The 16,877-nt window shown below is 39.3% G+C and overlaps 1 protein-coding gene, 1 non-coding gene and 1 pseudogene across 7 annotated transcripts in view; 2 read left to right on the forward strand and 1 right to left on the reverse strand.

Moving 5' to 3' along the window:
• The window catches only part of aft (adrift), a 38,601-nt gene that overhangs the window by 7,609 nt on the left and 14,115 nt on the right, over positions 1 to 16,877 (reverse strand). For 4 of the 6 annotated variants that reach the window (XM_067118465.1, XM_067118460.1, XM_067118464.1 and 1 more), the window contains exons 2-4: positions 13,132 to 13,253; positions 12,119 to 12,635; positions 10,018 to 10,201 (exon numbers count right to left, since the gene is read on the reverse strand). In XM_067118465.1, coding sequence (XP_066974566.1) covers positions 10,018 to 10,201; positions 12,119 to 12,384 — 450 coding nt within the window. In that variant the 5' untranslated portion in view covers positions 12,385 to 12,635; positions 13,132 to 13,253. Of the gene's footprint in view, positions 1 to 10,017; positions 10,202 to 12,118; positions 12,636 to 13,131; positions 13,254 to 14,384; positions 14,450 to 16,429; positions 16,537 to 16,877 lie in introns of those variants that run through there. The other 2 variants (XM_067118462.1, XM_067118466.1) reach the window with 2 other exon arrangements.
• Positions 5,091 to 5,195, forward strand: LOC136847524 (U6 spliceosomal RNA). The gene has a single exon (XR_010855766.1). It is a non-coding gene; the product is annotated as a U6 spliceosomal RNA (small nuclear RNA).
• LOC136847522 (5S ribosomal RNA) lies at positions 6,688 to 6,804 on the forward strand (annotated as a pseudogene).

The following is a 16,877-nucleotide window of genomic DNA, read 5'->3' on the forward strand; positions in this document are numbered from 1 at the left end:
AAAGAAAAGCAAACTCATTTTTGTATGGAAAGAGGCAAAAAGATGTTTGGTTCATAACAATTGCAATTAAGGGTCTTAATAGTTTTGCATGGTGTGATGCTTGCCCAAACTTTTGGGCAAACAACACTTGACTAACAATACTGCTGTAAAATATCTAATACTCTTAAAATTGTAGTTCTGGTAGTATAGTATATAGTATGCAAGAGAAAGAGGACACTCATGCTAGACAGATTGACATTCAGATTACTGAAGTTTGATTGCAATATTGTGTTAGCTCATGGAACTATCGAGTTCTGATGCTGTAATGATTATATTTTTTGTGTTCCAAGTACAAAACATATAATCATTGCTGACTTGAAAATAAAAGAACATTAATATACATATGAGGGAGAGAGGGGAAAAAAGATTTAAGAGTACATCAGAAAAATTTGTATGATTTTAGTTTAGTCTAACTGCACATCTGCATTCCCTCAAGTACACTTATGACATGTTTTAACCTGTCAAGATAATTTATGGAATAAGAAACCACTTATGAAATTATGTAATGTATTAACCCTTAAACGCCGAGCCTCTATTTACGAAAGTGTCTGCCGTATGCCAGCGGCGTTCGGGAGTTAGCACCAAAGCGGAAAAAAAGTTTTTTTCAAAAAATCACAGCACGCTTAGTTTTTAAGATTAAGAGTTCATTTTTGGCTCCTTTTTTGTCATTGCCTGAAGTTTAGTATGCAACCATCAAAAATGAAAAAAAATATCTATCATATATAAATATTGAAATATATGACAGTGCAAAAAAAAATTTCATATATAATTGTATACAAATCATGCTGTGAGCAAAACAGTTAAAGCTAAATTGCGATGATTTTGTTATATAACAAATTGTAAAACGATCAAAGCAACACAGAAAATATCACAAAATGATGCATGAATTCGTTAACAAGCGGACGTAAAAAGTTTTTTTCAAAAATTCACCATAAATCGAAATATTGTGCTAGAGACTTCCCCTTTGTTGCTAAATGAAGGTAATTGATTGAATATTACTAGACTAAGTGTTTTAGCTTACAATTGCAGTTTTCGACCATTTCGGTTGAGTTAAAGTTGACCGAAAGTCGAATTTTTTCTATCGTGATTTATATGAAAATATTTTGAAACTGATAAAAGCTACAACCATGAGTTATTTTTTGTTGTATTCTACATGAAATTGCGCACATTTTCATATATAAAACTTTATGTAACGACTAATATAAAACGGTGCAAACATTACGACAAAGTGACGAAAGAATTTCCGAGATGTTCGGCCGAGTTACTGCGCGGACGTAAGGAAAAAGTTTTTCAAAAATTCACCATAAATCGAATATTGTGCTAGAGACTTTCAATTTGTTGCAAAATGAAGGTAAATGATTGAATATTGCTAGAATGTAAGAGTTTTAGCTTACAATTGTGTTTTTTTACCATTTCGGTCGAGTCAAAGTTGACTGAAGATTGAAATTTTGGCACATTGTGATTTATATGAAAATATTTCAAAACTGATAGAAGCTACAAGCTACAAGCTACAATCACGAGTTATTTTTAGTTGTATTCTACATGAAATTGCACACATTTTCATATATAAAACTTTATGTAACGACTAATATAAAACAGTGAAAACATTACGACAAAGTGACAAAAGAATTTCTGAGATGTTCGGCCGATTTACCGCACGCGGACGTAAGGAAAAAGTTTTTTTTTAAAAATTCACCATAAATCGAAATATTGTGCTAGAGACTTCCAATTTGTTGCAAAATGAAGGTAAATGATTGAATATTACTAGAATGTAAGTTTTAGCTTACAATTGCGTTTTTCAACCATTTCAGTCGAGTCAAAGTTGACCGAAGGTTGAAATTTTGGCACTTATCGTGATTTATATGAAAATATTTCCAAACTGATAAACGCTACAACCATGGGTTGTTTTTTTGTTGTATTTTACATTAAATTGCACACATTTTCATATATAAAACTTTATGCAACGGCTAATATAAAATGGTGGAAAAATTACGATAAAATGACAAAAGTATTTCTGAAATTTTAGGCCGAGTTACTGCGTGGACGTAAGGAAAAAGTTTTTTTAAAAAATCCACCTTAAATCAAAATATTGTGCTAGAGACTTCCAATTTGTTGCAAAATGAAGGTAAATGATTGAATATTACTAGAATGTAAGAGTTTTAGCTTACATTTGTGTTTTTCGACCATTTCGGTTGAGTCAAAGTTGAACGAAGGTTGAAATTTTTTGTAGTCGACGTACGGTACGTCCACTCATCACCCGCCAGACAATTTCAGTCGACTTACGATACGTCCAGTCGGCGTTTAAGTTAACATACTTAAATTTACATTACCAGATAAGAGTGTTAAGAGAGTGACAACGAGATAACAGGCTAAGCTTATGCTAGTCACCTCATTCAAAAACTATTTTGTGAGGGGAATACCCCTAAAATGCCAAAATGACAGGTTTTACCATTTCTTCCCTTTTACAGTAATATTTGAATACAGCTTAAGTGAGAAGCTTCAAAATAACTGGTAGTGTGAAAGAATATTGAAGATGGAATGAGGATTTGTTAATTTTCCAGAGTATACTTAAAATTGAGGTGTCTTATATACCGGCTAATACAGTACTACAAAACTACACAAAGGAATTTTTGTATTCTGAAACAGTTCGACAATTGCCTGCTAGAGGGAAAAAAACATAAAAATTGAAGACAAGTCACCCACTTAGTTTGCTGCAAAATAAAAGAAAAAAATTGCACCCTGATATCTTGGTCTGTTATAAAACACATTTGGGGTATGGATATAAAAGTACTGTTTAATATGCCAGTATAAAACTGTGCTTCATATCAGTATCCATTATCATAACCACTGTCAAAAAAAATTTTATCAGTTATGATGTAAATTAATTTACATCAGGACCCCCATTATGTATCAACAAAACTGTCTTGATTATTCACTGCATACATCTCTTAAATAAATCTACAGAGAAAACATGTCTAGTCAAATGCAGATGCACATATTATCCATCAATTAACTGCAAAGGTTAACTTAATAAGCAATGCATGAACAGTTAAGAATGATATGACAATGTTAAACTAACAACCGCATAATTTTAATATACAGGCAGTTCCTGGTTAACGGCGGGCTTGGTTAATAGCGATCCGGTTTTACAGGGTTTCTCTAGTGATGAAAATCGGCAATTTTCAGCACCAAAAATTGACAATTGCCACTTATCAGCGGCGATAATTGGGTATTGGTGCCAACACATATCTAACAGAGGCACCAGTAACTGAAGACTGGCGCTTTTCGGCACCGATAAGCTCCAAAAATCGCTGGAAAAGCATCTAAAATCACCAATTTGTTCATGAGACTTACCTGCCAGATATATATATAGCTGTATTCTCCGAAGGTCCGACAGAATTTCAAATTTCGCGGCACACGCAGTGGCCGGTCAGGTGGTTAGTACCCATTCCCGCCGCTGGGAGGCGGGTATCAGGAACCATTCCCATTTTCTATTCAGATTTTCTCTGTCGCCGGACTGTCAACACCTGTTGTCAGTTCCTCCGCCTTTTGGATTTCGAAATTTGTTGTCACTTAAGTATTTTGGTTGTTTTTTGGTATTCGACTGGATCTGTGACTTGGCATACGCTCTTTGTGGACCGTTTTTGATTTTGCTTTTGACTTTTCTTATATTAAGATGTCTTACCTCTAGCTATCGAGTCTGTAGCTTGGGTGAATGTAAGGTGAGGCTATCGAAGACTTTGGTAGTTCCTCACTCTTTATGTATGATATGTAAGGGTGTTCAATGCTCTATGATAATCGGTAATGAATGTGTGGGATTGTCTGAGGGTGAGTGGAAGAAATATGTAGCCTATATGCTTAAATTAGAGCGTGATAGGCTGAGGAAATCTTCCTCCTAGAGTGCATCCTTAGTTGGACAGTCAGGGTTTTCTCCTACTAGTAACCCTGTAGTAATTTATTACTAACCCTGTAGTTTGTTGCTGCAGAAGGTAATTCCCTGGCTCTCGTGTGGAGTCAATGCGTGCTCTTGAAACTAAAGTGAATGCAATTCAAACGCATAGTGTTAGTGCCCCTAGTGTTGTGGAGGGGGCGTCAGATCGGCCCTATAATGCCTCTAGGCCTGGACCTCTGTCGAACTCCCAGGACCAGGGAGGGGGCATGTCGAAAGCCGCATGAGGGTTACGGGGGCTTCCCACCGATCTGGCGTCCCTTCGGCAGGTCCTGATGACGCTACCCAGGCTGCCAGGGATCGTGCTCAGGCACGCATCCTGAAGGATTGCTTCGTCCTCCGACACGCCTCCCCGCCACGGGTTGGAGCTCTCGGTTGGACTCGCCCTCTTAAGAGAAGCTTAGAGGAGAGGACGCTTCACGCCCTCTTCCTCTAGACGTTTGTACTCTTCCCGATAGTTGCGTGGATATTCCTCTGCAGAAGAGAATAAAGTGTTTTTCGAATGATCTCTCTACTCGACCCCCTGTCGCTAAAGGCAAGGGCTAGAGCTTCTTCCCTGTGGAAGGAAGTATACGCCTCTCGCCCTTTTTCCTTCTCTCAGGTTCATCCCTTCTCCGAGAGAGTGGCTTCTCCAACGCGTAAGATTTTGTTGGGTTTGCAACAACAGCTGGATGCTCTCATGAACCTTTCAAGAGTCGAATCTGCCTGTTAAGAGGTACAGACTTTCACCTTCGTCTCCTGCTTCGGGAACGATACAGAGCGTCTGTCGCCTAGAGAGAGTGTTTAGTGGCTTCATATTCGTCTTCCCGAGTTGAGGTGTTGGCCTTTTCTCTTGTCTCGCGCCAGGAGCGCGTCTTGCTCTTCGTGGCGCTTCACACGCTTCACGCCGCCTCACCTTGACGCTCGGCGCGCGCTTCAGCCATGACGCTTCGCGCGCCACGCTGTAACTCTCTTCTAGTACTTGCCACGAGCCTCGCGCGTCACGCCATGACGCTCCGCGCCGCCGCCGTATAGCTTCAAGTCTTGTGTTGACGCCGCCCAGTTGTTCATCATGTCGCACAACTACCCGCTTCAACATTTGATGTCCTTCTTAATTTAGCCAGTACTTGCTTCGGCAGTACATATACTAATTGGAACGATACAGAGAAGATTAGCATGGCTCTTGCGCAAGGATGACACGCTAATCGTGAAGCGTTCCCACATTTTTTATGTTTACTATACGCATTCTAGTTGACGACTTCTTCGTTCGCGGGAGTTCCCGCCACGTGTCGGGCGAATCGAAACTACTTTCACCACTCACTCAAGACCCACCAGCTGCGGAAGAACATCCTCTTTCGTCACAGCCTTTGTATGAAGAGAAACTTCTTTCGTCTTCTTCTTCCTCTGATTATCAGACTCTGGCTTTTTCTTAGGGATCTGTTTCCTGAGACTTTTCAACCGTCGGCTCCTCTCTCTCCACCCTCGCAGTTGTCTTTGTCTTAAGGGGAGCGTTTGACGAAAAAATCGAAATAAAATTTTCTGGGATATTTTATATATGGCATCATACATATCCTGACTATCTTCTCAGAAAGTTTTATTTAAAAGTTCGCCACAGTTAGAAGTTATAAACAAAACAGTAACCTATCATAGTCAAATTACATTTTCATATAATGTAATGATATTGTCAGTATATCGGTGGTAATTTCCTTTTAGCTATGAAATAATATCTAATGCGATCTATGGCAACCCTGTGGACATAGTACGCATCAGCGAAAAGACAGGAATGCCGCAGGGCAGTCAGTGGCAGTCAGTCAGTAGCAGCTCAGAGCTTGACTAAGTAAAACGTCGCGCTGGCCAACCTCATCCGTGTTTTGACACTCGCTTCATTTAGCTTCATTTAGCGGTTATATTACTTTGCAGGTCTATTTTTTGGCTTTTCATTATGTCATAAAAACATCAAACTGTGTAACGGCAAGCAAATAAATACACAGAGAAGCAAAAAATATCGTTTTTCTCAAAACTAAAGTTATCGACATTCAAACTGCATCTCCTTCATAACGCTTGCACCGATCTCAGATACAAAAAGTAAACGAAAGCTAAATGTTTGCATAACAAAGGGGCTTCCATGGGAAGCAACACGAGACCCGCACCACGAGAAAGAGTTTTTTTCCCAAGGAATGTCACTTCCAAGAGAGGTAGCAAGTGACTCCCTTCATCTCCAGACTCCTTTGCAACCAGGCTTCATTTTGCACAAGCCTGGAAAGAGTGAGGGGCAGACGTTTGGTCCCTCCTACTGTTAGAGAGAGGTTACTTGATTCCCTTCCTGTCTCCTCTTTTGTTTTTTGTTTCCCAACTGCCTTCCTGTCAAACAGAAAATTGTTTGACCTGCTCGAACAGATGTTCGAGCGGAGAGCAGTGGAACAGATATTGACTCGGTGTTCCCGGGATTTTACTACAGATTGTTTCTAGTCCCGAAACTTTCAGTAGGCTGGAGACCCGTCTTGGGCGTCAACAGGTCGAACAACTTGGTCCGGAAGGAAAAGTTCAAGATGGAGACCTCGCAGTCAATACTAGGAGCCCTTCATCCCGGGATTGGATGGTATCTTTGGATCTCCAAGATACTTATCTTCACGCCCCAATTCATCCACGTTCGGTGAAGTATCTCAGGTTGTCTTGGGGGACTAGACGCACCAGTTCAGGGCTCTCTGCTTTGGACTCTGCACAACGGCCATACCACGTTGAAAACACCGCTTCTCGTCCGATCAGCGGTTAAGCAACGTTGGGTCTGGTCAGTGCTTGGATGGTTGACCGCCTGGGAACACCAGATGCTGTTGGCGCCACATTTTGCTCGGGGTGTTTACACGTCTCATGAAAAACGTTGCGATGCAGTTGCATCTGTCGCACGTCAGGATCTCACTCTACTTGGACGACTGGTTGATTCGAGCGTCGTCGGCGAAAGGTATCTGGAGGACCTTCAGTTGACTCTGCAACTCGTGAAGTCCCTGGGACTTCTGGTCTGTGGAGAAGTCGCAGCTGATCCCCTCACTGTCCATTGTGTCTGGGAATTCAGATCTATTCAGCGGCTTTTATAGCGTCTCCGTCGCAAGAACGGCAACTTCTATGTACGAAAAAGTTTCGGCCTTCTTGGAAAAGGAAACATGCTAGGTGAAGGAAGGAATGAGTCTGCTGGGGACCATTTCCTCGCTGGAGAAGTTTGTTTTCTGGGAGTCTGCATCTCAGGCCTCTTCAGTTCTTTTTGTTGGAGAACTGACAAAGCAAGGAAGACTTGAAAGAGGAATTGAGAATTCTTCCTTATATAAAGAGGATCTGTGGTGGTGGCTCGATCCAACGGAATTGCAGAAAGGGATCTCCCTCAAGCTTCTGAACCCCAACCTAGTGTTGTTTTTCCGACGGGTCGTCAACAGGTTGGGGGCAACACTAGAGGGAGAGAAAGTGTTAGGAACCTGGAGAGGGAACAGGTGTCCTGGCACATCGACTTCAAAGATTTGGTGGCTATCTTTTTAGCTCGCCAATTCTTGAGGTCCAAGTTTGCAATCGTGTAGTTCTAGCAAACTCGGACAATACTTGTTCCTGTTCAGCCTTGTAAGAGAGATTATTCTTTGAGCCTATGCTCGCAACATTTTGATTCTCACAAGTTTTGTGGCAGAGGTCGAAAATGTTCGAGCAGACCTGCTCTGTTGGCGCCATCAACTCCTGCCGAAGGAATGGACCCTTCATCAGGAGGTTTGCCAAGATTTTTGGAAATTTTGGGGTCGCCATCTTGTGGATATTTTCACGACCTCAAGAACAGCGAGGCTCCTCTGTAAAGCTCATCTGTACTCGACCCTGGGGCAGTTGCGATAGTTGCTCTTCCCTGGGATTGGACGGGAATAGATGTTTACGCCCTTTTCCCCCGTTCTAAATTCTGGGAGAAGTCATACGCAAGTTCAAGCGGCCTCACAAGGGACGAGGATGACTCTCATCCCCATGTTTTGGCCTTGAACCACTGGTTCTCGGAGTTTCTCTTCTGGTTGGTAGACGCCCGAGGACCCTTCCTATGAGAGCAGACCTGCTCATACAAACCCACTTCACGAGATATCTTTGAATCTCCCGCTCTGAACCTGACTGCTTTCAGACTATCGAAACTTGGTCAGAGCGAAGGGGTTTTTCTGGCCAGGTGGCACGGGCCATCGCTAGAGCCAGAAGTTCTTCATCTAAAGGATATATCTAGCGAAGTGAGTAACCTTCAAAGGTTGGTGTAGAAAGAAGGGCTTTTCCTCTTCCTCTATCACTGTGAGCCAGGTTGCGGATTTTCTCCTTTACTTAAGAGGAAAACTCGATATAGCAGTTCCGACTATCAAGTGTTATCGGAGCATGCTTTCGATTGTATTCAGACACAGAGGATTAGCTTTGTCTGACAATAAGGACCTCCACGATCTTACGAGCTCTTTCAAGACGTCCAAGGTTCCTCAGCTGATTTCCCCTGCTTGGAACTTGGACGTAATGCTCAAGTTTTTGATGTTTAGTCCTTTTGAGCCTCTCCACTCTGCATCTCTTAAGGATGTTACTCGAAAACGGCATTCCTCGCGGCGAAGAGAGTGAGAGAAGTTCGAGGCCGTCATGTGGGCTTCAAGGAACACAATGCTGTCTATTCTTTAAGCCCTAAGTTCTTGGCTAAGAATGATAGGTCTTCTAACCCTTGGCCTAGACACTTTGAAATTAAAGGTTTAGCAGACCTTATTGGACAGGAACCTGAGGGAGTTCTATGTCCAGTTAGAGCTCTCAAGTACTACCTTAAAAGAACACAGGACACTCGTGGTCCATTGGATGTTTTATGGTGTTCTGTGAGGCAACCAGTTAAACCTATGTCGAAGAATGCACTGGCATTCTTCATTAGGGACGCCATTAAGGACGCACACTCTAGTTGTGACGACTCAACTTCAAGTTGTTGAGAGTTAACGCTCACGAGGTGAGGGCAGTTGCTACCTCCATGGCGTTCAAGAAAAATATGGTACTCAGTGACATTTTTAGTGCCACATTTTGGCGAAGTCAATTCGGTGTTTGCCTCACACTCTTGGCAAGATGTTTAGGTAGCATACGAAGTTGCTGTTCGCTGGGACCATACATTGCTGCTTCAGCAACCTTGGGGACAAGGGGTAACTCTGATCCTATCCCCTTTTTAATTGTGTTTTTGTGGTTGTTGGGTCGACTACTGGAGGCAGTCTTCCCAATCCTTTGCAAACTAACACTTTAGGTGTTGGTTAGGTGGTTAGTAATGCTCTTTTGTCCTCTTTGTATGGGCTATGATCTAGTCACATTGTGGTCACGCCCCGTTGACAGATCATCTAGAAGTCGCCAGCTATATAGGTCACTACCTCGCTGGGGTCTCTAGTAAAGCAGAAGCAGACTAGAGTGACAGTAACCACTCAGTCAGCTACGCTATCAGATAAGGAACCAAAATAATTTTACCAATAATTGGTTTTTTCCTATTTCTTGGCTGTCTCTACCCCCTCCAAAGGTGGTATTCAGCTATATATATCTGGCAGGTAAGTCTCATGAACAAAATGATATTTTAATGATAAAATAAAGTTTGTTCATACTTACCTGGCAGATATATATATTTATATTGCCCTCCTCCTCCCCTCAGGAGACAGTGGCGTTAGAAAATCTGAATAGAAAATGGGAATGGTTCCTGATACCCGCCTCCCAGCGGCGGAATGGGTACTAACCACCTGACCGGCCACTGCGTGTGCCGCGAAATTTGAAATTCTGTCGGACCTTCGGAGAATACAGCTATATATATATCTGCCAGGTAAGTATGAACAAACTTTATTTTATCATTAAAATATCATTTTTCTGTTATCACACCCTCAGAACAGAACCCCGCTGATAACCGGGGGACTGCCTGTACTGAATTCTCAAAGCTAAAGCTCCCTAAATGCTACGGTCAGATTGCCTAGTTAATAACAAAAAACGTCTGTATCACAATGAATATCTATAATTACCTAAGTGGACTTTGCCAAAGTCAGCTTTAAAGCTTTTCAACTTACCAACCAAATCCTTTGGGTAAACATGGACTCAGCAGCTGGCAGTATCCAAGCACCACAACCATCATCTGGTGGCTTTTCGAAGGAGAACTTTTTGTTGAAGTGAGATTCTACATCTAACTGGGCTTGCACATAGTCTGTATACTCTAGAAGACTGTAATCTCTTCCTTCAAACTTCATGTGGCCACTATTTTTGGAAAAATTAACAGGTCACACACATTAGTATATTATTCTATAACTGACTAAAAAAAAAAATTACATAAAGCAGTATTAACAAGACAATATTGCACAACAAGAAAAGCAATAAGTTCCTTTGATATCAAAGTACTAATTTACAGGACTTCACAACTAAATTACCTTCTGTACCAGTATGGACAACTTGAATGAAACCAAAAGGTTATCGGAACCGATACACTTGGATAGGACAGAATAGAATAGGGAATTTACGCCAAAGGCCAAGCGCTGGGACCTATCAGGTCAATCGACGCTGGAAGGGAAACTGACGGGAGTTTTGAAGGTGTAACAGAAGGAAAACCTTGAAGTTGCACATGAAACAATTGTTAGGGAGGGTGGAGTCAAATGGAAAAACAATACGGGTGGAGGTACAGTAAAAGGATAGCGGTTACAGTTGTGGAGAACGGGATGCTGCAAATCGAAGATCTCAAGTAATGCCTACAGTGCACCACGTGAGGTGCACCACATAAGGTGCACTGACGGCACTACCACCTACGGGGATCCACTTGGATACCAGATATTTGAAAAGTCAGCAAACGCCTACTCCATTAAGACTAAAAAGTAAACTAGGTGGTCAAGACAAATAAGCTGGTAACAGAATTATGTCCATGGACAAAACAAGGGTAAAATGACATTTATATATAGTTTAATTCTGGTATAAGAATTTTGTGTTAACATTTCTCAATGATTTCTACAGTGAACCTTCATTCTGGGTATGTTCCACTGCTTTACTTCTCTTACACTCTGGCCTAGGCTAGAAAAGGGCATTTTCATTAAAGATTCTTCTCATCCTTGGACAAAATAATGTTAGCAAATCTTATCCAAGATCTCAAACCAAAGACTGAAAGCAGAATAGTTCTCAGCTTTGGTATACTGTACATATTTATCACAGTTAGGAAACTGTTGGCTATGGAAAAACCTCCTGTAAAATTCATTCATCTCCAAATATGCCCATTAACTGTGCTTCTTATGGTAATAGGTTTTACAAGGCATTTCCCACATATGTCACAGCATTTTTGGAAAAAATACAGATTTCCATCCAAGTTCTAATTTGTCATTTCTTATGTTAATAGGTCCATGAAAATGATTATGTCTTTCCTAGATTCACCTAAAAGAACATGTACAGTCAAGTCCTTCCAAACTTCACCCAATACAGAGAATGAATAAACCAAAAAACCATACCAAGGATATCCTTTTCCTCACAATAATCAAACCGTTAACTATTGCCCCCAATTTATACAAAGTCTAGTATTCATTGAAGGACCATTAAGTGTACAGTAAAGGGAACTCTAGTCTTTTTCCCCAAAAGCATGTCAAGAACTACAGGAGTACAGTAATATATAGAACTCAAGTATATGCTGAAGGATGCACTGAGGGGAAATAAAGCATAAGAAAAATCTCCATGATTTACACTGGATCTAGATCAGGCACTACAGCTTATTACTTTTAACTGTTCGTATTATGGACAAATTTGGTAAGCATTGTTTCTAGAAACATAACCAAGAGACAGTTATCAAAAATTTAATTTTATATGCACAGTTTTAGCATACTATATATCACAAATTACAGGTAGATTTTCATAAAAGTAAAATTTCCATTAATATATAATGCCTACTACAAAAATGCATTTTGAATTCAGCATAATATGTCCTGACTGTAAGAATGCTGTAATACACATTTGAGTACATATCTTCATTACCAAAACCTCTAGATACTTAATTTATGAAATTTCATATTTAAGGACAACAAAAACTTAATACAGTATTGAAAAATAATTGAACATATCAAAAGTAACTAAAATCTAATTAGTACAATGATTATTCAATTTGTTAGGTAACAAGTTCCATCACACTCATATAAAAAAACTGACCTCGAGTTATCAATTCTCTTCCGTTTTCCAAAGTTCGTAGCATTACGTTGCTGCCTCTTGTTTTGCATTCCCCCTCTTGCCTGCCTATTGTTTGCATACTTTCCATATAATGGTACATCTTCACTGACAAATTTATCAATGGGAAAATTACTCGGTCCAGCATTAACAGGAGAGGTTGGCTGGTTGTGAATTTCCTTTTCTGACATCCCGGAGTTGTTGGATTCTTTGCTTCCCAGCTGACCCTGCTTTCCTTGAATGTCTGTCATTTTCACCTTAAATCTTTCACAAACTTATGGTACTCGTACCTTGTGGTAGTGGTATTTTAAACAGTTTTATATTTGTCCAGTACATAAAAAAAATTATAACTCATAAATCCACTTCACTATGCACTGGTTTTCTTGGCAATAGAATCTAACTGAGTTCTCACTTTATTTAAAGATTCCACAGCAGCTAATAAAGTTTCTGGGCTCATTTCCAAACAGACCTCCTCAGCTTCCGAAGAAAGATCCTTTGCAACCTGTAAGGAAAAATTTGTGGGTTGTTCTGTCACATGCAAAATTTTATACCATATTGTATAGTACAGTACTGTAAATGAAGATTATCTTACAAACATTTTAAATTTATACTTAGAAATATCCTCCAAATAAAATTTCACAATTAGCATCTTCACTCAGGTGGAAAACCGTTGTGTTTACAAGACAAATCCGAGATTAAAAAAGACAGTGTAAATATAAAAGTGTTTACAAGACAAATCTGAGATTAAAAAACGGTGTAAATACAAAAAATAACATGCTAACACCATTAATGTTCCATGTGAAAGTTACCTAGCAAACTATCTTTAATAATACTCATAAGAAATTATAATCATGAACATTTTTAAATCTTTTCCATTTATGGTATCAAGATGAACTTACATAAACTTTAATACCAAAATGTATTCGTTACAAAAATTATTCCAGTTACAAAAATTAAACCACAAATGTTTAATTACACTGCAATTGGAAGCACCTTACCTTCAAGTCCAATAAGCACAAAGGCTTTCCAGATGGCTTAGACTCCACCTTGACTTTAACATCAACAAGCTGCTGAGGTGCTGCCATACTCCATGGACCTCCTTTTTGCCTTGGTTGACAGCCTGATAATGCAAGAAAAATTTTTATATATATATGTATATATATATATATATATATATATATATATATATATATATATATATATATATATATATATATATATATATATATATATATATATATATATATATATATATATATATATATATAAAATCAGTGATCTAGTGAAAGTAAAAAAAAAAATGCTCATTGCTATTGATTGGATGGAGTACTTTTAAAAAAGTTCCTGGCAAAATTCTGCTCACCACTGCTACTGTAATAGTAAAGGGGTAATTTCTAATGAGCTATAATCTTGATTAGGGTTGCGAAAATTTTTTGTTTTCATTTTGTGTTCTTTTCGGAAAAAAAAAAAGTTTAGCGTTTTTTTTTCTATCCAATTTCTCCATTTTTTAAGACCTTACTAATAGTTGCTACAGACTTATGTTATTTAAGACTCACACCTTCACCCTATCATATATCACCTCTTATAATGAGCACAGTAACCTTTAGGCCAGCCCTAGGAGAGCTGTTAATCAGCTCAGTGGTCTGGTTAAACTAAGATATACTTAATTTTTTTTTTTTTATTCCACCCACTCTCCAAGCACAACTACTGCCCACTGCCATGCTATGCACATTTACTTTGGTTCTGGAACAGAGCTTATTGATACTTGTAGGATACAAATTTTAGTTGAACATGATTGATACTGAACACATGTTGTACCATACACACTGAAGTAACACGGTAAAACTTGTTTGATAACTGAAAATTTCTATGTTCAAATGTGAAATATTGAAATTCTAATGGTATAAATGTAGTTATACCCTAAAGACTCACGATCCCATGTGGGGATGGTTGAGATACCATTAGTTTACCTTACTTTTCCTACTTTTCCTAGTTTTTATTTTTCACACACATTTTTCTTTCCAGTATTAAACTGCCTTGTTACCCAAGCTCTAGACATAATATAAGCAAAGTTAGCCATTATTTGTAGTTTAGGAAGCAATAGAATTTGTATAAATGTTTAAAAATAAAAAAGTTTGCCCTGTTTTTTTAGGCTTTTTTTTGTGGAAAAAAATCCCCCCCCCCAAGGTTTTATTTCAGTATGTACCAATTATGATTTTCCTAACATTACTATACAACACATTATGCCTACCACACCATCTAGTAGTACAGGCAGTCCAAGGTTAACAGTGGGGGTTCTGTTCCCAGCCAAGCACTGATAACTGAAAATCAATGTTAACTGGAACATCACAATAATTACGATAATAAATGGGGTTTACAATGCTGTAAGCGCTAACTGCCTGTACTGTAAATAGTGTACAACAAATACTAAACCCATTTGACCCACTGCTAGCGAGGACTCCACTTCTGAACCCCTCTTGCATAATTAGTTACAATCCATATGGTAACATCACACCTTTTTAATCTATAATGATGATGGACAAGTGGAGACAAGTTGAAGTACGTATGTTAACAACGTACGCATGTTAACAACATACCATAATACAACATGCAATACTGTAAATGCAATTTTTTCTCTGCCCCCCAGGGGTCACCAAAATCCTACTCCACAACATAAATCCTACCAACATAATACAACCTATGCTTTCTACCTATTATCACAAATAAGCTGCAGTTGTGAGAATACATTTAGACCACACCCATTTGACCTTTTAAAATCCTACTGCACAGCTGCAGTGTAGCTTTTCATATGCTACCATCTCAGTCTTGATGGTAAGGGATAAGGAAACAATGAGCAGGATGTGAATAGATGCTATAATCATATAATAAGTAACACGAAAGGCTGGCACAAACAATTCCCAGACATGATTTTTAATTCCTAATTTCACCATTGGAAAAACAGCCTGGCTGAAATCCGGAGCCAAATGGGATCGCATTACTGAAGCTTGTCAGGCACTTAATTCAGATGCTATATTAGATCCTGATCCCAAGTAGTTAAATGAAATACTAATGCTATTTTGATAAAGTATGTGCCTAAAGAGGTCACCAAATTTAGGACAAATGACCAGCCAAGGTTTGATGATACATGTAGACGAGCCTACCACGACAAACAGTACAAATTCAACGCATGGAGACAAAATCGTTCAAATGCAAATTACACTGTTTTGTCGAGTCTCGCCATGCTGCAAACAGAATTTACGATACAGCCAAGAGAAATTACAATAAATCCTTAAAGATGAAACTTGAAGGAATCACTCATCCTCATCTGTGGTGGACCAAATTGGCATCATCTATCTTTGGGTCAGGTGGTTTGTCTTCCATTCCATCACTAGTAACAGATGATGGTAGATTGGTTGCTGGCCCTAGGGAAAAGGCTGAACTGGTTCATCAAGCTTTTGAAGCAATCAGCTGAAGATGTCCCTCTCCCTATTACTTGTCATCCTCAACCTAATCTTGCAAAACTTGCATTTCACTCTAGGGATGTTAAGAAAACTCTGGATATGGCTGGGTGGAGAAGATCCTGATGGTTTCATCCCTTGTTTTTTAAAGGGTGGAGAAGATCCTTATGGTTTCTTCCCTTGTTTTTAAAAAAAGTTTCTAATGTGTCGTCTCCCAAGATTAGTAGATTTTATAGATTTTTATGTCGGCATAGTATCTTTGTGGATGAGCGCAAGCTTAGTAATACAGCACTTGTTCCAAAGAGTGGCATATCTGCACACTGGAGTAACTACATGCCAATCTCTATTCTTTCTGTGCTCTCCAAAGTTGCTGAAAAATATTTTTAGCCACTATGTATGTGGAATCTAAAGGATTGTTAGTTGATAGTCAGTATGCATACAGGAGGCAGTTAGGTGCCTCCAATGCTCTTTTAGACAACATGCCATTTGCAAGGGAACCTTGATAAGGGTTTTGAGTGTGGAGTAATTTAAATAGATTTTAGTGCTGCCTTCGTTTTAGTAAATCACAAGGCACTTATTTATAAACTTCGGAATCTCAAAGTGGCTGGATATGTTTTAGGATTACTTCAAGATTTCCTTACAGGCAGGCAGCAGCAAGTTGCTGTGGATGGGATCTTTAGTGAACCAAGACCTATTGTGCTTGGAGTTCCACATGGCAGAGTTCTTGGTCCACTTTTATTTTTAGTGTATACAGTGATATGGTTGTTGGCCTGGAAAACAAGATTGTTCAGCATGCCAATGGTGCAACGCTAGTGGGTGTAGTCAAGTTTCCACTTACGAGAAATGAAGCTTCCCTCAGCCTTAATCGGGACATGGACCGGACCAAGGAATGGTGTAGTTGGTGGGGTGTGAGGATGAACTCCAGCAAAATGAAAACACTGATCTCTGTTGAAATACAACTAATGAAAAAAAGACAAATAATTGACCATCTGTCAATGGTCCAAGTCATAACTGCTACTATTAGGAAATAGAAATCTACCACCATGAACAACTCAATCTAAAAGAGAAATCTCTGGCAGAAGTAGACATCCACACTGGAGAACAGTAAAGGAAGTACAAATTACCAAAAACAGGTTGCATTGATTCTATCAGTTATAAATATATGAGGCTTTACAAACAATACCTAACTTTGGTGTGGCATTTGCTGAAACTTTCCTTAGCTGTTTCTCAAAAATTAGTTGAGAGTCAAAAGTTACACCTAGAATAGTTAAAGCAACATTCATATT

This window comes from Macrobrachium rosenbergii, chromosome 16 (genome assembly GCF_040412425.1).
Source record: "Macrobrachium rosenbergii isolate ZJJX-2024 chromosome 16, ASM4041242v1, whole genome shotgun sequence".
NCBI lineage: Eukaryota > Metazoa > Arthropoda > Malacostraca > Decapoda > Palaemonidae > Macrobrachium > Macrobrachium rosenbergii.